The 21260-nt window shown below is 42.0% G+C and overlaps 1 protein-coding gene across 1 annotated transcript in view; it reads right to left on the bottom strand.

Moving 5' to 3' along the window:
- ATP10B (ATPase phospholipid transporting 10B (putative)) overlaps positions 1–18227 on the bottom strand; it is a 117437-nt gene extending 99210 nt beyond the window's left edge. The window contains exons 1-2 of the mRNA XM_004371237.2: positions 17953–18227; positions 16740–16934 (exon numbers count right to left, since the gene is read on the bottom strand). Coding sequence (XP_004371294.1) covers positions 16740–16934; positions 17953–18227 — 470 coding nt within the window. The remainder of the gene's footprint in view (positions 1–16739; positions 16935–17952) is intronic.
- Positions 18228–21260: the final 3033 nt, after the last annotated feature.

Here is a 21260-nt window from a genome sequence, read left to right as displayed (position 1 = left end):
AAATATTTAACTGGTTCTTTTCTCTTAGGCAAATCTGATCTATTCCATCTTCCACTATTCTCTAAGTAAGGTATTCATCAAGTCAAATTTAACTTTGCAGGTGTCCTTAATTATCCCTTGCGTAACACAGTTACAAGTTCTTTTCCCTGGAAGTGTGGGCTCTTCAGTCTCAAATGGCATTTGGAAATGTCTCTCTTTACATGCGGGATCTGGAACCAAACCAATATTCCACATTTGGTCTTTATTAACTGAGCTGGTTGCCTTTGAGCCCAGCTAGGCCTGGAAGAGCAGGTCCTCCTTTGCTGTTTTTCTCCACTGATGCTGAGGCCCTGTGGGCATGTTCTTGTTGCTGTTTCTGTTGGAATCTGAGCATCACTGCCTGGACACGACAAGTTCACTCTTCCACAGAGAAAGAGACGTGACTACAATTCCATTTTTCTCCTTTGATTTCACAAAAGTCCCTGAAGAGGTTGAGGGGTTTGGTCTCTTCCCTACGTTCTTGGGGTCTTCTGGAGAACCTCAGACAAGCCCTTCTAAGACCCCATATTTCTGGCCATCAAAGATCCCCAGAGAAGTCCTCCAGCCCCCTGCAATGAAGGTGCTTCCATGTGGAAGGCCAAGGAAAAATCTGAGCAGCATCTATAAAATAGTCAGGGACATTAGAATTGAGGAACAGCCATGCAAATCAAAAGAACCACAGGGTTCTGCGGACATGCCAATGGCTTTGGGGAGTGCAGTGCAGCAGCTGCTCATTCAATCAGTCCATGGGCAAGATCATCAAAATGGCTACTGAGACCACTTCTGAGTATTTCGGGGACCAATGTGTCTGTAGCGGTTTAGAAATAATTCTTCCTTACATGGAAAAGCATATAACAAGTTTCAAAGCACTTTTTTAATCCACCACTTATTCTATCCTTCAGCTCTGCCTGGTGTCATTTTGTAAACACATTTATCTGTTTGTTTATTCATGTGTTTAATGTGGCTACTCTTCCACCAGGAGTGTGGTTCTTACTGCCAGACCCTTCACAGTCTCTCTGCTGACCAGAGGAAGATTCTTTTTTTTTTTCTTCAGAGCAGCCCTAGGAACTCCTGTTAAACATCCAAGTATAAGGTTACTGAAAGGAATCAGAATGGTCCATTCTCTCTGTGGGAAAAGGAATTTCATAGGATGAAGGAGGGAATGGCTTTTTCTATTGCTCCTCCCCCACCCCTTTTTCTTTTTGAGAGGGTGCTTTAAAAAAAAGGAACCTTAACTATTACAGCAAAATTGTTCTAAGGAACAAAATTTGTCAATCTGCTTGTCTACACTCTTTCATTCTTTGACTTTTGTGCTCTATTGGACAATTCTCTTGGGGACGATGGGATATTGGTTAGAATATCAGCATTCCACCTAGTATTTGAAATTTGATTAGGGAGAACCCCCTTGGCCCCGAGCAATATCCTGTTTGCTAACATGTCCAGAGCAGCCTGATTCAGAAGGAGGTTTGCAAATGTTAGTTGGGATTGCTGCATACATAGACATATCAAAGGCAAGGCCAACATACTACTACTCATGACCATTGAATCTCATTTTTCTTCTTTCTAATAAAGGACCCCACTGCTTATTGTAGGATGTGGGTTATTAAGCTGATGGAAGATGGAGAGTTGTGGAAATGAGTTTATGGTACGTATATTTTTCTGAACAGTCACCCTAGTCACTGTTGGCTGGAGTGTTGTCTTGTCAATTCCCATTACAATCATGGGCATCACAAGGTCAACGCAGCCACTCAGGAAGCTGAAGTCAGACCAGTCTCTGTCTTCTTTGTAGTATTTCTTGGATCCCAGGAGACGATAACTGTACTGGTAAAAATTGCCTCTGTCTTTCTCTTAGAAGTAATTTTTTATGCGGTAGTGAAGGAACATTCCCAGTCACGATTGTAGGTTTACCTTCCCCAAGACAGAGCTTGACAACCCCTGGGGTTGAGCTTCTCAGACAGAGGCTCATATGCCTCCAGGATTCCCTGTTGTTTGCCCAAAGTAACAAAACTATGAGATTGACATGATTTTGTAGTGTTAGTTTTACCAACAGATTTCTTTGGAGGGGGTGGCATGGTTTAGTAATTTAACTAGTACATAACAGAATGCTCCTTAAAAGCAAGGATGGCAAGACTTTGGCTCGCTTACTTTGGAGACTTCATCAGGAAAGACTAATCTCCAGAAAAGGACATTATGGTTGGTAAAGCAGAGGGTCAGTAAAAACAAGGGAAACTCTCAATGACACAACAGCCACAACAAGGGACTCAGACATACCGACGATCATAAAAATGGCGCAGATCTGGGCAACATTTTGTTCTGCTGTGCATGAGGTCATCATGAGTTGGAACCAACTTGAGGACAGCTAACAACAACAACAGCAATTTGAAGAATTATATTTATATCGACCCAAACATAGTTTTGTTATGGGATCAGAGGGAAATGTTTGGAATTTTACGGATAAACAAATGTGACATCAGGGACATTTTCCTCTTGCATGGGGCCACTCTATGCTGGTCCCTGATCACCTGGGGCCCATTCTTTCTCCTCAACTGAGAGGAGCACGTCTGTGGAAATGTTATGGTCACACAGCCGTAGGGGGTCCAGCCGGAGAGGCGATAAGTGGCCTAATCCAGCTGAAGCGGAAAAGTGGCATGCCTTGCACTGAGTCATGCCCAGATGCGGCCGGCAGCTGGCCAGGAACTGCTTGTGGAAGTCATTCTCTCATTAATCCAGCACTTTTGGAATAGCTGCCCCAGGTGGGCGCGTCCACACTCTCTTGATCATCCCCCAGCATAGTGAGTCCCCACCTGGGAATTGACTGCTATTTTAATTCCATGCAATGTTCAACGCCATTTAAAAATAAGACAAATCAACGTGGCTTGGGACTAAGACTCCATCTGGCAGATTCTGCCTTGAGGAGAAATTAAGTGGTGCAGTGCTAAACGGCTTTCTGAGAGGAGATAGGCCTTATTAAGCGGTAAATAAACAGCAAGAGATATTTGTAACCAACTGGATGCTGTGGGGAAGCAGGTGAAAAGGGGAAATAGAGGGGCAGAGGATGCTTAAGCCTCCATTTCTCAAGTATCTGGATCTCATCAAAAAGATTTCAGGAAGCTGGAGTCAAGGGGATTTTCCAGGGGGATTTGTTGTCTTTTGGGGCTTCCTATTAAAAATAAAATGATGAGCTGACTTGGGCTGTGCTTCAGAAAGCCTGAGCACCAGGCTCAGAGTGAGAAGGGAGGGCCAGGAAAAATGAGTGCCAGTAGGAATTAAGAGTGGAGTTGAATAAATCTGAGCTTCACCACTTAGTAGTACCTGTGTGATCTTGTGACTTAACCTCTCAAACCTTCTGTTTCTTCACCTGTCAGTTGGAGGTAATATTTGCACTTGCCTCAGAGGGTTGTTGAAAGGAATGGTGACATGGCCTGTGTAAGGAACTGAGCTCAGGCCTTTGCATAGTAAGAACTCAATCAATACAAGCTTCCTTTATGAGGACCTTGATGATGATGATTGTTATAGTGAGGGTCAACCACCACTCTGCAGGCACTATTTTTTTTTTTTTTGTTCATGCTATTGGGTCGCCCACTTTATGCTGATGATTATATTCCTTGGCTTGGGCCCAGGTGTACAATACCCTGCAAACAGAAGAGATTCTAAAAAATCCAAACCTTTTCTTAAGTCCAGCAAAGAGGTACACAAGCTCAGTAGATTGGTGACAGAGGTCTCTGGAGCCTGGCTGCTGGGACAAGCTCCTTCCTTAACATCTGAGCTAGAGGGGATTTGATAGATCTCCATTTTCAGATGAGGAAACTGAGGCTCAGAGAAGGGGAGTGACCTGACCAAGCTGTACAGCAACAAAGCTTGGCCTGGAATCTCTGTTACTTCCATGGCTCCAAGGAGGAGAGCCAAGGGCCTCTGGCTGCTTCAGGCATACTTGTAATACCCAAGCATTTGGGCAATGGTGTGAAAGGTTAAAGGTTTGAGTCCACCCAGAGGTGCCTAGAAAGAAAGTTCTGGTGATCTACTTCTGAGAGATCAGCCACTGAAAACTGTATGGAGCGCAGTTTTACTCTGATACACACGAGGTTGCCATGAGTCAGAATCAACTCAATGGTAACTGTTTTTTTTTTTTTTTTTTTGCATTGAGCTAGAGGCAGTATCACAGAGTGGTTAAGGGCTTTGGGGTCAGATGAACTGGATTTGAAATCTGAAACTATCTCTTACATGTACTGGAATGCACTCCTTAACGTCTTTGACTCTCAGTTTTTTATCTGTCCAATGGGACAAATGCAATCTATTCTATAGGTTGTAGTGAGAGCTAGAGAAGATAACATATATAAAGTGCTTAGTAACCTCACAGCAAATGGCATTTACTGCTGTTATGATTATCATTATAGTTATTATTAGCTTCAGCCAAACAGGATCACTGCTTGTGGAGACTGTCGACCACAGACTACGATAGCTGTCTCTTTTCCTGAGCTGATAAGAATGATGTGTGGGGTTTTCCTGGCTGAAGGAAGAGCCTGGCAAGAGGGAGTAGGAGTTTAAAAAGGAGAATGGACAGTACACCTTCAGTCCCCACCCTGACCTCAGGACATGAAACAGAAGCAGAGAACTTACAAAAAGACAGCCTGGGCCTGGGGCAAAGGGCAATGAGTGCCCTGTGTCCTCCCCACCTCACTATCCATTGCCGCCTGTACCTTTGTGTCCACTGCAGATCACAGTGGGACTGGGGGTGCAGTGGGCTTTAGGCTTGGAGAACTCAGGAAAGCACCATAGGGAACAGCTGAGGCCAGAGGACCAGGAGCCCTGCCTTGGCAGGAAATATTGGAGGACATGAGTGATAGCCACTCTACCTGAGGATGAGCAGGTATCTGGGGGCCTTGGGGATTAGGGTGGGAAGACTGAAGTCCCAAATCAGCAGTTAGGCTAAGGGCCACTGTCATTGGGGGATTTGTATTAATGTGACCCCATTAGCACCCAGAGGCCAGTAAGGCCTGGAACATTGGGGTCATGTCTGTGTAGTATAATCTTGTTGCCTCTTGTTGCCATGGTCCCTTGCTTACTATGGTCCTGTTCCCTAAGTATTTCACGTGTCTTCTATTTTCAACTATATTATAAGCTTGTTGAGAGCTAGGTCTTATATTTCTCTACTCCCTGGGGACGTGGGAAGTGTTCAGTAGATATTTACTAACTCCCGCTAGATTTGTCTTGAACATGAGGCGGTAGAAGCAAAGCTTTTCCTAACCTCTAGCCATTTTAACTTCTAATTATCTCTTTTGTTATGAACTTCCCAGTAGAAACTTCTAATAATAATGTGATATTATATTATTGGCAAGGAACCCTGGGTAGTGCAAATGGTTAACACGCTTGGCTGTTAGCTGAAAGGTTCGTGGTTTGAGCCCACCTGGAGGAACTGCTGAAGGAAGGTTTGGCAATCTGCTTCTGTAAAATCAACCACTGAAAACCATATGGAGCACAGTTCTACTCTGACACACATGGGGTCACCATGAGTTGGAATAGACTTGATGGCCATTGGTTATTACATTATTAGCTTATATTTATTGAGCACTACAATAAGCCCAGCACGTTCCCTGCATTATGTACCATTTAACTGCCTAATGATAACTTTTATTAGTAGTATTATTATCTCTACTTCATAGATGAAGAAACTGAGGCCCAAAAAGATTATGTAACTTACATGGGGTCACATAGGTAATTTTGGCCATTTGTCCCTTAGGTAATGTGTGAGTGTGAAAGTGTGTATGTGTGCGTGCGTGCTCGCTGTGATGTATGAGTGACAGCCGAGGAAACTTCATGTCGATGTTGTCTCTCGGTTCTGCCTGGGAATGTGTACAAAAACAGTGGAAGCCTACAAAGTAGGTGGCATAAACATAACAGAGGCTGTGTTGAGAACAAAAGCCTCGCCTTTTGGAATTGTGAGTGCCTTAATGACAAAACAGAGGCTGTAAATCCTCACCTGTTGACATACAAATCATGATTGTTGTCACGAGAGCAGAGCTTCAGGGACACTTGAATTCTTGTTTTATGACTTTTCCACCTATCAAGTTTTGGGGAGGACCTAACACATTCTATCTTGAAATGACAGGCTGAATTGGCCCAAATGGTTTATGGCCTTCTGTGAGCCTAGGGCGAGGCAGTGGGAGCAGCGTGGGCACTTGCAAAATTTACACTTCAAAGAGGAGCCTGGTTTGCAGATGCCAAATGCAGAGCAAAGGCCTGACGGCTGGACAGAATGTTCTACTGATCTCTAAACTCCAGCCGGGGGCATTTTTCATAGTCACGCTTTAAATGACACTGTATGTTTCTGTTGTCTACATTTTTCAGATTCTTCCTTCAGGTTCGTTTTTGCTATGTTATTAGAGCTTGGAGTCAAATTCTATGACTACAGATTTTGTGTTCTCTCATGCAGTTCCAAACTCCAGCCAAACGATCTTTCTTTCTTCCTCCATTCAAGTCAAGCTCATGGAGACACCTGACTATCAAGGTTATGGAACTCTCCCTACCAATATTTTCGCTAATATGTTCTGACTCTTTACCAAATGCCAGGCAGATGCTAAGTATTTTACACACATTATTTCATTTAAAAGAAGCACTGGTGGCACAATGGTTAAACGCTCGGCTGTTAACCGAAAGGTTGGTGGTTCAAACCCACCTAGTAGCTACGCAGGAGAAAGATCTGGCGTTCTGCTCCCGTAAAGACTACAGCCTAGAAAACCCTATGGGATGATTCTACTCTGTCACATGAGGTTGCTATGAGTCAAAAGTCGACTTGATGGCATCCAACAACATTTCATTTAATACCTGCAGCAATTCCAGGATGTCGTTTTGGGGTGAAGAAGGATTTTTGACAGTACTTTGATGTTAGAGTGGCCCTGGCAAAGCCTAAATTCTGCCCTGCAAATTACCTCACTTCCTTGTGGATTTCCCAGAAAACTATTATTCAGAGGAAACGACAGTAGAATGGGGACCAAATAACCACTTTATTAATAGCTGTACAAGTATGATGTTCTAAGGTACACGCTGTGCTAGAAGTTAGGTTGGAACAAGTGGCTTAGACTCTGGGCTAGATGGGGCCACCTACATCCCCTCCCTGAATCTAAATCTTGTTACAGGTGTACTTAGCTTTGCTGTGGAAAGGGAAGGTGAGAAAGAGGGCCAAGTATAAGAGGGTTTCCCAAATTCTGATTTAAAATTTCCGCCAATAGAATAAAAAAGTAAATGAGAGAGCCTGAGCGAGCAAGCAGAGGTTTCTGTTTTTAAAACACTGTAGCCCTGTCCACTGGAGAAAATGGCCCAGTGAATCTTCTTAGCTTTTACCAACTGAATTAGCAACTCCTCTCTTGTATGTATGTGGAAGGTAGCCAGAAAGATGAAGGCTCAGGCTGGGCCTGGCATTAGTTCCGATGGCTGAAGTTTACATAATTTGGAGGGAAAGTGACTTCAAGTTAAAAAAAAAATTTATTAAGTGCTACTTATGTTGTAGAGCCTTGGTGGAGCAGTGGTTAAGTGCTATGGCTTCTAACTAAGAGGTCGGCAGTTCGAATCCACCAGCCGCTCCTTGGAAACCCTATAAGGCAGTTCTACCCTGTTCTATGGGGTCACTAGGAGTCGGAATCCACTTGATGACAACAGATTTTTTTTTTTTAAACTCATGTTGCAGACACTGAACTACTAAGCAGCTTAAAAGATTATCTCATTCAAGCCACATGACCCTGAGAAATAGGTATTAGTATTGTCCCATTTTACAGATGTTGACATGGAGGCTCAAGCGATCAAGTAACTGTATATGGCCACACATTTAGTAAGTGGCAGCTCTGAGACAATCCCAGGTCTGATGCCAAAGCCATTGTTATCAAGCATCCAGTAAGATGCTAGGTTTTAAATATCATTGTAGAGACTGCTGTACTCACTCTCCTTTGACATTGCACTCTAATAGTTTGTTTCTATGGCTCCTTTACTTTCAAGTCCTTTTGCATGTCATCTTCACATCTTTTCACAAAATATACCGTAAAGAGATTATGATCGCTATTCAAAGATGAGAGAAATGGGATCCCGGCTGTTTAAGTAGCTTCCTTTAGGCCAAGTTGTTAATTAGGACCCTAATTTCCTCATTCTCAGGGGTAGTGGGTTGAATAGTGGCCCCCAAAACGATATGTCTGACTTCTAACCCTCAAAGCCTGACTGTGACCTTAGTTGGAAAAAGGCTCTTTGCAGATGTAATTAAGGATCTCAAGATGAGATCATCCTGGATTTAGGGCGAACCCTAAATCCAATGACAAGTGTTCTTATAAGAGAAAGGAGAGGGAAATTTGAGACCCAGGCATACAAAGGAGAAAGCCATGTGGAGACAGAAGCAGAGGTTGGAGTGACACAGCTACAAGTCAAGCAACGGCAAGGATTGCTGGCAGCCACCAGAAGCCAAGAGAGAGGCACGGATGGTTTCTCCTTCAGAGCCTCCAGAAGGAAGCATCCTGACCACCACTTTGATTTTGGACTTTTGGCCTCCAGAACTGTGAGAGAATGCATTCTGTTGTTTTAAACCACCCAGACAGTGGTAATTTGTTATGGCATCTCTAGGAAACTAATACATCAGGATTTGCAATGGAGACACTAGTATGAACGGAAACTAAGATGCAAATGAAAACAGGTTGCAGGCCAGGCATCTTTCTTCCCCAGCAGAGCTTACCACTGCTGGGAGATGACGACTTCCATGCCATGCAGTCAGAAGACCAGCCCCTCTTGTGGAGCAGCTGGAATTACTTTTGTGTTCTACAGCCACCTGCCTTACAGAAGGGAGATTCCAAGTCTTGGTTAAGAAGTGTCAGATATCTGAAAATTCTGACCTATGTCATTCTTCTCCTAAGTTTCAGAACTTTGTCGGTCCTGATCTTTCTGATACCCACATAAGCCACACATACAACCTCTAAGTTGACACACGAAATGGTGATCTGAAACGTGTTCCCTATGTCTGGATGCTGCTCACCCTTCAAGGCCCTCCTGACATGTCACCTCTTCCGTGAAGGCTTCCTACAGCCTCGATGTTTCTTGCAGACACATGAGTCATCACATCCTCTGCACTACTGCGTCCCCTTGTACGTAGGCTATCAAAGTGCATGGGACAGTGTAGCTGTTTACAAGCTCCTCATGACCCCTTGACAAAGAACCTCTAGAGGTCACACATTGCCTGCCAAGGCAGTGATGCACATTACATCCCGAATTAATATTTTCTGAACAGATGAAGAAACGAGTGACTGGCTGTTGAAATTCTGGAAGGCTTTTGCTTCATTACAGTATAGGGACAAAAATCATCCTAGATTCCCTCAGCTCACCCTCCTCCTTTCTTCCTACATGTTTTCTGAATACAAATAAAAAGTTACTAATCTGGGTGGAAAAACACAAATCTCTTGCTGGGCATGGTTTCTAGATTCATTAAACTGAACCCTGGGAGAAAGTAAGCTAATACAATTCTGAAGCTAATCTCTCCTTGAAGTCATTCCAGAAATCTGATTAATGGGTCACCTTTAGACCACAAGCGCAATTGCTATATTAAAATAAAATGCTCTAACAGGATTGTAGTTCTGTTAACAAGGCTTCTGCTGTTTGCAGAAAGGCATGTTCCCACCGCATAAACAAGTCTAGGCGGGATAATGCATGGCATTAGGTTGTGAGCAAAATTCTAAGGATCCGAGTATTCAATTGCACAAAAAAGAAAAAAAGGGTATCAATTTCTCAAACGTGTGAACTCAAGACAAAATGGATAGAGCCAGTGCTGGAGATAAAAGCTTTTATGTTGCTGCTTGGAAAAAAAGAAATGCCCTCTCAGATCTTGTATTCTTGGCCTGACATCCCATCAAGTATATCAATATGTGGAAGAAAGCAATGCCCTTTAGCATCTGTCAGTTAAGATAATAACGAACACTTCTCTAGCATTTCCTAGCTTCCCATTCTGGAGGGATGTTTCATAGAATCAATCCACTTCAGAGTTGGAAGGACTTTAGGGATAGATAGTAGAGAATGTTCCAAAATGAATATGTTTCTATAAATATGTATAAAGCAATTTACAAAGAGTCTAGACTAAAAAATATTTTAACATGATAGTGTTGAGGACATGGATGTGGCCTCCCCAACATCTATTCTCTCTTCTCTAGGTAACTATTTCAATTTTCATTTGGGTCTAACACCTTCCCTGTGTAGCCTGTATGCTTTACTTCATGCTGGGCTTTGTGGGTGGGACTTATGGCTCAGATATAATCTAATCAGCATAATCCCACTCCCACCCATAAGGACTGGTTCAGAGATGGGCATGCAGCCCACTGGGAGCCATTGAGATGTGCAGAAGGTCTGAGAGTAAGTTTCCTTGACTTTCCAAGAGGCTTCTAGAAGTGCCTTTCTTTCTCCCTTGGGGGTTATCATGTGTTGATGTGAAGTATGGTGCTGCTGCAGCCATCTCATTACCATGAGGAAAGTTTGCGTAAGGATCAAGATGACACAGAGGGGGACTGGATGAAGAGGATCATCAAGAGTTAAATCTAGATTTAGTTAAATCTGATTAACAGGCCAACAATAATACTTACAGATTATTATATTTCTTTTAATAACCTGTCTTTATTCATCACCTTTAAATCTATCACATGGTGGTATTTAATTCAGATATTTAGAGGAAGCATGTTTTAAATTTTTAAATAGGTAATAGATCAAAGATTGTAATAATCTCAGTTAAGTTTTTTTCTAGTGTAAGGCTAATTAGCTTAATAGTTTTGGCTCCCAAGTCTGATTGTCTGCCCACCTCGGAAAGTTTTTAGTGACTTAAGCCAACAAAGTCCCTTTACTCAAATCTATTTGAGTTGAGGTTTCTGCTGCTTGCCGCAGAGAGCATCCCACCTGATACAGCTGAATTAAACAAAATTGAATAGGCTACTCACATTGGGTCATCCCAGAACCTTTATTATATTAATACGCATTATTAGACTAAGAGAAGCATTAAGTATGTAATATTTCCCAGATTTGTTTGGTTGTGTGTTCTGTTCTTTCATAGTGCATCTCACAGGTCACAATCTAGTCCAACTGTCAAGTTTTCTAAAAGTGGAAACTGAGATCCTGAGATTTAAATGACTTTTCCAAGCTATTAATAGTTAGTCGCTGATCTGTGCCTAGAGAATATCTTCCAGGCCTGCATTCTCACCTGAAGGTCACACTCCCTCTCTGCCCAAAGAGGTTCCCTCACTGAGGGCAGGTCTCAAAAGAAGAACCTAATCATTATTTTTCAGAAACTCTAGATTCCTAGGATACCGTAAAACAGAAGTTTGCAAAATGGGGAATCACAGGCAAGATAAGAACTTTAGGTCAAATAAAATAGGTGGTAAATATTTGAAAAAAAGCATATCAAGTTATTTTACATGAAAATATTAATTTATAGCTCCCCCCGCCATAAAACTGAGACAATCTGGCAGTGCTAGGCCTGTATTTCCACATGATAACAAACAGCTGGAGCTGAGTGGCCAGCTTAGCCTCCTAGGGTGAAGGCATAAACTCCTCAGTTTTTCACAGTCTCCACCACACCTTATTGCACCCTAACACTGATGCCAAGTGTCAATTGCAATTTATCAGTGCACAAATAATGCTTTTCTTTTTTAATCCAGCCATTTCATTCAATTACCTGCCTGGGCCCTATAGTTATACTTGAAAAAGTAAAATTCCCCAAACAAAAATATTAATAAGCATTAAAAAATATTTCCAAGGTCCAGTAAGCTTTCAGTAACAGAGAGTTAATCAATGTTGAGAAGTTACTGTGTACCTTCTCTTAGTCCTTCATGTGCCATGGGTCAGGAGAGCCAGCATACATTTTTGGTCATGAACTTTTTTTTTTTTTTAGAGACCATCTCTTTGTCATTAAGGTCCCTGGGTGACACAAATGGTTTGTGCTTGACTTCTAACCAAGAGGTTGGCAGTTCTAGTCCACTCAGCAGTGCCATGGAAGAAAGGCCCAGCGATCTACTTCGATAAGATTACAGCCATTGAAAACCCTATGGAGTTCAGCTCTACTCTGACACACATGGGATTGCCATGAGTTGGAATCAACTTGATGGCAATGGGTTTGGTTTTTTGGTTTGTCTCTTTGAATACACTTTGGGAAATACTGTCTTAAAGCCCCCTATGTTCCTCCCTACTAGGGAGCTGGTAAACTAATGTCTCCTTTTTCTAAGATCATTATCACCTTGGTTTTCAGATGTTCCCAGGAAGCTATTTTGAGAATAGAATAGACTGGCCTAGATCAGGCCAGCACCCAGCACAGGTGAGTCCATGGATTGATCAACTCTGAGATTATCCCCAAGAACAGGCCCATTACTCAGGCATGCTTGGGGCTGAGGATTTCTGGCAGGACCAGACTCATGGTGGTCCATGTACATTCCTCCTCAAGGAACCAGCTTCCTGGTTCACCACTATGCATATTGTATGGGGTTGGGGTGTGGGGAGGTGGAAAACAGAAAGTGATGGTGTGGATTGGTCTCAAAAGAAAAACACTGCTTTCTTAAAAACAGCCTCTTCAAAGAAAGGCCTCACACCTCAGCAGTTCTTCTTCTGTTTATAATTTCCTTACCAAAGGTGAGGGTGACTAAATCTCACCTCGAGGTATCCAGTGTGCTTGCAACAGTCAAGACAATTACCAGTTGTTGACTCATGGTGACCCATGTGTGTCAGAGTAGAACTGCTCCACAGGATTTTCAATAGCTAACTTTTTGGAAGTAGATCACCAAGCCTTTCTTTCAAGGTACCTCTGGGTGGACTTGAATGCCAATCTTTTGGTTAGCAGCCAAGCACATTAACTGCACCACTCAGGGACAATTAGATCTAGCAAAAAACAAACAAGCAAGCAAGGAAGGAAGCAAGCAAGCAAACAAACAAAAATTTATTCTTTTAGATGCACAATTATTGCCCTCCCAGAAAAGAGGCTAGAAGGCCATTTGATGCCAAGGGTCAGCATGGAGTTTATCTTAGGGGTTCTCTGGAGAAAAATCTCGTGTCAAACAGTCTCCTTGGAAACTTCCCCTGGCTATAACTTTCCAAGTGGACTTCAGATTATATACCCTCTAGTTGTCCAGTTCCAAGCTATTTACTTGTTACTTCCCCAGGGAAGAGAACTCTCCTTAGAAGCAAAAATCAGTTGCTGTTGAGTCAACTTTGACTCACGGCGACCCCAAGCGTGTCAGAGTAGAACTGTGCTTCATAGGGTTTTTAGTGGCTGATTTTTCAGAAGTAGATTGCTAGGTCTTTCTTCTGATGCACCTCTGGGCACACTTGAACCTCCAACTTTTCAGTTAACAACCAAGCGCATTAACTTTTTGCACCACCCAGGGACTCCCTTAGAAGTAAACCAAAAAAACAAAACCAAACTCATTGCCATTGAGTTGATTCTGACTCATAGTGACCCTATAGGACAGAGTAGAACTGCCTTATAGGGTTTCCAAGGAGTAGCTGGTGGATTTCAACTGCAAACCAAAAGGTTGGCAGTTGAGCTCTTAACCATTGAGCCACCAGGGCTCCTTAGAAGTAAGCAGTCCCTAAATGGCTACTGTGCATCACACAAAGCGAGGCCCTTTCATTTAAACAATGACCAGAGCACCTGTGGAACTTCTGTGACACTGTGCTGGATAAAGCTAGAGGGAACAAGATAGGCCTGTGGTGCTCCTTGAGAGAGACGAACGTTTCCTTACTTGGCAAGGAGTAAGGCCCTTATCTGCTGTGAGTCAATAATCTAAGGCTGTTAACTGCTAGCCCAGAAAACACTTTTGGTCACTGTAACCTCTCCTTTGTAAGTCCAAGACTTAGCTCTCATCCACCTTTTGGGGCCACACAACTTGTCACAAAGTTGAGACACACGATAACTCTTTCTCGTTTACTGACCGAAAGCATGCCCTTTCTCTAATGACCCAATTTGGTCATTTGTTCAATGGAATTTTCATAAAACAACAACATGTATAAAATGGTGTTGGATAATGTGGCAAGACAGGTTGTGTGCAGACTTCACTTTGAAACCGGGACAGTGTCAGAGGAAGCTCAAGGATAGGTTTGATGATAGAGCTAATATGAGCTTTACTTTGTAAAAATAAAGCAACAGTAAAAAGTTGTCATTGAATCGATCCTGACTCATGACGACCCCATGTGTGTCAGATTAGAACTGCGCTCCATAGGGTTCTCAGTGGCTGATTTTTAGGAAGTAGATCACCAGGCCTTTCTTTCAAGGTGCCTCTGAGTGGACTGGAGCCCCCAACATTTCAGTTAGCAGCTGAGTGGTAACTGTTTGCGTCACGCAGGGTCTCAGTACCTTGCATTTATTGAGAATTTATGCTGGCAGAGTGCAAAGCACTTTCTGTGGTGGATTATCTCACCCAATTCTCACGACCACCCCAGGAAGCATTCCAATTTGATGAATGACAAAATGAGGCTCAGAGAGGTTAGGTCACTTGCCCAAGGTTATGTAGTTAATAAGGTTTGGAAATGGGATTCAGCCCAGGCAGTGTGTCTCCAGTGCTGGCTCTCCTAACACAGTGCGCTACTCCTCTCTGAAAAACAGTGATGATCTTTCCTCTGACGGCCCCCAGGCACGCTCAAATGTGCTCATAGCCACACTGAACTAAGAGATGAGAATTTATGAAAAATTCTTAAATGCTAAACAAATCTGAAATGGCAGAGAAAATGCCACATAACAAAGATCTCCTAATTTTGAACAACTGACACAATCCTCTTTTTAATTATAACCCTTATGGGGGTGGGTGGAGGGGGGATTGTAATTGGATAGCTTCATTAGGAGAAAATAATGACTCTCCCTACCCCATCCCTTCCATACACAGAAGTGACTGTGTTAGCAGCCACAGAAAAGTCAAAGCTGGGCCAGCAAGAATTCCTGGGTTTTATTACTATTTTTGCTTTACCTGCTGTAGATGAAGCACTCTCGGTTATTGATCACTCTATCGGATTTGAACCTCCGGAAGTCTTCCCAAGCATCCTTGATGGCAGTCACCACCAGAATCGTACAGATTGGAATCATGCTCACCTCAGGCTGGAATGCATTGATCACGGGGACAAAATTCAGAGCCACAATGGCCAAAAAGTAGAGATTGGCAAACCGGTGGAGCTGCTCAAAGATGTTCTTAGGTAGGAAGGACAATACAGTGTACTTGCTGGTCTTAATCTGATTCCCACGATAATGCTTGTTGGGGTTCTCCTTGTAGGTCCATTCTTCAAAGGGTAGGTTGGAAACTACCACTCGTTTCTTGTCTTCTTTCCTTTTTCGCTTTTTCCTACCTTCCTTTCTCATCTCGGCTCAATCTTATTTCTTTCGTTCTCATAGCCTAGCATTTCCCGGTAAGGGAGTTTTTTCCCTGATCAGTTCCATTGTTCAGCTGTCAGCAAGCCAAGTCCTTCACATCTTTCACTTGTCTTCTCTGCTGAAAATTCTCTCTCTTCTTTCAAAAGGAAAATTAAAAACAAAACGCTGCATAGAAACACCAGGGGAGGGATATGAAAAGGAAAGAGCTTGTAGAGAACAGGTGTGTACTCTGCCAGGCCACTTCCTTCTACTTGTTTGAGAACTCCACCTGTTGGAATGTAGACGTCACCCACAGGTATCTTCCTTTTCCACCTGGCAGCCAAGAACAGGTGGGCTAACTCTGGGTCCTAAAACCTACCTGGTTAAGTTCTAAAAACAAGGATTTTAAGCTAAGAACCTCGGATGCTTTAAGCAGGGTATATATTTTCTTGTTTCAGAGGCATTGCCTGAGGCCCTCCAAAGACTTGCTCTTGAATTTAGTCTTCTGAGATGATCTAGTCAACCACAGAGTTGAATTCCTGAAATTTTAACCCAACTCTTAATAATACGGGGCTCTGATTGCTCAGTGGTTAAGAGCTTGGCTGCTAACCAGAAGATCAGCAGTTCAAACTCACCAGCCTCTCCTTGGAAACCCTATGGGGCAGATGTACTCTGCCCTGTAGGGTCGCTATGAGTCAGAATCAACTTGACAGCAACAGGTTTGGCTTTTTGGTTTTCTTCATTATATAACATCCTTGTGCTTAATAGCGTTGCTATGAGTTGGAATCGACTTGATGGCAACAGGTTTTTTTTTTTTTTTGGTGTGTGTGTGCTTAATAATGTGAGTGTTTACACAAGGCATCTCAACCATGCCATTATTAACATTTTGGGCCAGATAATTCTTTGTTGTGGGGAGCTGTCCTGTGCATTGTAGGACGTTTAACAGCAGCCTGGCCCTTACCTACTAGATGCCAGCAGCACCCTCCCTCATAGTATGACAACCAAAAATGTCTTCAGACATAACCAAATATCCCCTGAGGGGCAAAATCATCCCTAGTTGAGAATCCCTGAATTAAATGACTGTTCTCTGGGTAATGCAAATAGTTAGTGCTCTCGCCTGCTCACTGAAAGTTTGGAGGTTCATATCCACCCAGAGGTGCCTCGGAAGAAAGGCCGGGTGATCTTCTGAAAAACTAGTCATTGAAAACTCTGTGGAGAACAGTTCTACTCTGACACAGATGGGGTTACCATGAGTCAAAATCGACTCCATGACAACTAGTTTGGTTCTGGTTAAGAAAATATAAGATGAGAAGAAAGGCCAATCCTTTGAAAATGCTGATAAATTTGCATAACTTCTTTGCAAGAGAGAAAATAGAGGTATGATTTCCCTTACCTTTCATATATATGGATGTGGGAGCAGTTGATCTCTCTATCAAAAAGGTATCTCTTGAAGTCCTCCATGCCATCCTTGACCATGATAATGAACAGGACAACAGCCAGTGGTAACATGGTGATTTCCCTGTGGAAGACTTCCATGGAAGGCATCCAGTTCAGAATCACCAGGAACAGGAAATAGAGATTAGCCCACCTGGAAGGGGCAAGCAAAGTGTGAGGGCAAGCCATGGAGACAAAAGAAAAATGTACTTGCCATCCTAATTCTTTCTTAACGTTGACTCTTACCAACCAAAATGATAGTGTTATTTAGAACATTACGGTAAGAGTTTTGAAGCCAAACTGATCTAGATTCAAACTCTGGCCCTATTGTTTACTAGTTGTGTGACCTTCCTGAGCCTCAGTTTCCTCTTACGTTAAATGGGGATAGTGCTACATACTTTAAAGAACTGTTATTTTAAATATTTCATAGGATAACATTTGTAAGGTGCACAATACAGAACATAGAAGTTGCTCAGTAAATGGTAGCTCATAAGAATAATTACACAATTAGGATATCAAAGTATATAATTAGCTTTAAAATTATAAAACTATTTCTCATATAGTATCTCAAGAGAATGGCTTGTGTTTTCAAGTTTTCCAGGTACATCTTGTTCCTTCTTGCCACGGTGCCTTTGCACATACAGGTCTGCCTGGAGGAACAGTCTCCTGGATACTTTCTGTGATTTCTCTCTGCCAATTTTCATCCAATAAATGTGTTTTTGTTCTTCAGATCATATTTTAATCATCCCTTCTTTAGGAAAGTTGTCCCTGACTTCCTTAACTAGACCGGATTTCCGTATTATTCCCTCTAATAGCACCATCACCTCTCCTTGGAATTATCTGAGTTATAATTTTACATTGATTTGTATGATTTTAAAAATTAATGTCTATCTCTTTTACTAGACAATAAACTCAGCAAGGTCAGTGTCTCTCTCTTTTTTCCCCTCATGTATCTCTAGCACTCAACACATGGCCTGATACAGAGCAGAACATAATAAGTGTTTGTTGATTGATGAATGAATGAATGACATAGACTTCTCATTGCACATGGATGGGTGCCTGCACTATTTCATCTGGATATGAAAGCAAAGGTGGCACCAGAAGGCAGGATCTCCAAGTTTGTCTAAGTGGCAGACACTCATTTAAAGTGTTTGTGTCAAGTGCTTGTATACCTGTGAAACTGCTCAAAGAGATTCTGGGGCAGGAAGGTGAGGAGAGTATATCTGGTTGTGCAGATTCTGTTGCTGGAGTATCTCCTGGAGACCTTTTCCCAATCCTTGTGGAATATTCTGTTGTTGGGGAACACGACCCGCTGCTGTCTCAGGTTGTAGCTCTGCCTCTGCCTCTCTGGAGACAGCAGTGGTGTAATTTCTGAAGCAGACCAGGGGAGGCCATCTTTGACTCGCCACTGCCACCGGTGCCAAGACGAGTCCACTGAGAGGGCCATTTCTGGCAGCGGGCTAAGGTGAGAGAACAAAACCATTAAATGGCTATAGTCAGGAGAACAATGTGGCACACTGGCCTATCCACTTGCCTACCCATCAATCCCATGTAGATAGTGGGATATTATGTAAGAAAAATAAGTGTAATTCTATAGCCCATATGTCCTAGGGTGAAAGACATTAAATAAATAATCATATCAATAACATACAACTAAAACTGTCATGAGTCCGTGAAAGCACTTAATGGAGTTGAAGGTACTGATGACCTAGTTGGGGCTATCAGGAAGAGCAAAAGTATAGTCTGGTTAGCTATGGCCACGAAGGTTAAAATTCTAGCTTCGGTTTATTGCTATGCTGAGCTGTCCCTTCACATTGCTGATCTCCAGTTTCTTCACCATACAGCAAAGAAAACTATTCTTACTTTGCTTTTTTTTTTTTTTTTTCCCCACAGATTTTTGTGAGAAACTAATTGGACAGTATATGAAACTATGTTGAGACATGTCTTTAAAAAAGGGGGAAAGATATTTATTCTTTGGAGTTTCTCTAGCCCTGAAATTTTCTGATGATATTGAGAGAAACTCATTGTGGTCAGAATGTCAAGTGACAGTGATGGGTGGAATAGAAGAGATAGGCTCTTTCCTAGGACATTTGGGTCAGAGGTGACTGCACTGTCCTGATTTCCATTCCATGAAACATTGGCTGACTTTTTATGATCTTGTTGGCCGGAAGAGGATCACTTCCTCTCTACCCAGTTCATTTGGTGATTTCTGAAACTGAGTACTTGGTCAAACAAATGATCTTCCTAGATGGCAAAGGAATGCTACTTTATCTACAGTATTTGAGTTTCTGTGCTCCTTTAATGGAACCTACAAGAAAGCCCTCAATGCTCCTTTTGGTCAAATTTTATTAAAAACCCAGAAGGATATTATTCAAAGATCTCCACTGAAAAGTTAGAAATTGTAGATGATAGTGTTTCTCACTTAGTAGGCTCATAGAAATATTTTCTTTTGAATAAATGGATGAGTGATGTCAGGTATTACTAACCTTACAAAAAACAACCCAGCCTGTCATTGTGAATATGATCCACTTAGAAAGAGTTCCATTTCTAGTTTAAATGGTAATAATATTTTACCTTCCTGATGCCCATACGACCTGACCCTCATCATAATTCTCCTCATGGCTTTAATCAATCCAAATGATTTTCAATCCACAAACACCAAGACTGCAGGACGCTCTTCTAAGCCTCAAGTGAGCCCTCGTAGCAAGTGTGAAAAAATATATGCAATTACTGATCCCCGTCATAATGTGACCAAAAGCAATAGTGTGACATTTGGCAAGCCAGAAATAATAATTGCATATCTTCTTTCTCATTTTTGATTGCAAAGGAAAAGGAAATGAAAGGATAATTCATGAATAGATTTGCAAATACAAATGAGAAATCTTGCCTTGGCTAATGCCATACATGTCAGACTTCTCTCAATCCTAGATGATAAGATTTTCATAAATGAAGAGATTGGACTGATATGGGAGAGGCAGGTGTTTTAAGTGGGGTGGTTTAAAGAATCTATTTATCATAATTATATCTTCTTTCTTTTTTTTTTAAAGCAATGTAAAAGCCTTCTTAAAAATGAAGCAGATGTAAAATGGATGCTAAACTAGTGGGTGAAAGTTTGATGAGGAGCTGGATATTTTCATAGTGTCAAAATATCCTTATTCAACATTGTTCATTATAATAGGAAAAAGAATCACCTTGTAGTGGAAGAACCTGGCAGACACCACCTTACCCACGAGATCAAAGCAAACATCACCAATTTTGGGGCCCAGAGACATCTTGTGCCTACTGATATAATGTACTTAGAAAGACACGATATTACTTCCATTTCTGGAAACTTTAAAAGAAACTCAAACTGGGGCTATTCTACAAAATAAATGGCCTGCGTTTTTCAAAGATCAAAGAATGGCTGAGGAACTATTTCTGACTAAAGAGACTAAAAAGATATAACAACTAAATGTAATGTGTGATGCTGGATTGGACCCTGTATGAGGTATAAAGGACATTTGTAGACAATTGATGAGATTTAAATATGAACTGTGGATTAGGTAATAGTGCTTTATTAATGTTAATTTAAAAAAAATGTGATGAATGTATGGTTATGTAAGAGAATGTCCTTGTTAAGAAATCCGTTCTAAAGTATTTAGTGGTAAAAGAGAAGACATCTCTAACTTATTCTCAATGGTTCAGAAGAAAAAAAGTGTCTGTTTGTGTATGTTATGTGTGTGTGTATGTATAAACCAAAGTAAACCTGTTGCTATCAAGTCAATTCTGACTCATGGCGACCTCATGTGTTACAGCATAGAACTGCTCCATAGGGTTTTCTTGGCTGTAACCTTTACCGGCTGTAATCTTTATCTTTACTGTAATCTTATTTTACATTGCAGCTTGCCAGCCCTTTTTTTGGTGGCTCTATTGGGTGGGTTTGAACCTCCAGCCTAAAGCCAACCTTTAGGTTAGTAGAAAAGCGCAAACCATTTGCGCCACGCAGGAACTTCTGTGTGTATGTATATATGTATGTGTATATATGTACACACACACACACACACACACATACACACACACACACGGTGGCAGTGTCAGGGAAGATTTCCTGGAAAAAGGAACATTTATTTAAATAGTTAGCTGAAGAAATAAGAGTTAGTTAGGTAGAGAGATTGTGGAAGGGTGTCCCAGGCAGACGAACTGCTTCCAGAAACAGAGAGAAGTTAACAGGGGTGTCTTATAGAGTTCACGGAAATAAGGGGCAAAGAGTGGCAACAGTTCATGTGGGAGCGCCAGATAGCTGGATCATGTCCTATTAAGGCTCTTACGTTGAGGGTCAGAGGGAGTCATGAAGAGTTTAGACAGGAGAGTGACATGATCAGAGCTGTGGATTCAAGCATTATTCTGGCTGTAGCACATAAGAGCAGGCCAGAGGAGCCAAGACCTGGGACAGGGAGCTAACTCTTTGACCCACTGATTCCCCACCCTCCAAATAAATTAC

The sequence above is a fragment of the Trichechus manatus genome, unplaced genomic scaffold (assembly GCF_000243295.1).
Source record: "Trichechus manatus latirostris isolate Lorelei unplaced genomic scaffold, TriManLat1.0 scaffold00011, whole genome shotgun sequence".
NCBI classification, from domain to species: domain Eukaryota; kingdom Metazoa; phylum Chordata; class Mammalia; order Sirenia; family Trichechidae; genus Trichechus; species Trichechus manatus.
This window is presented reverse-complemented; position numbering and strand designations above follow the sequence as displayed.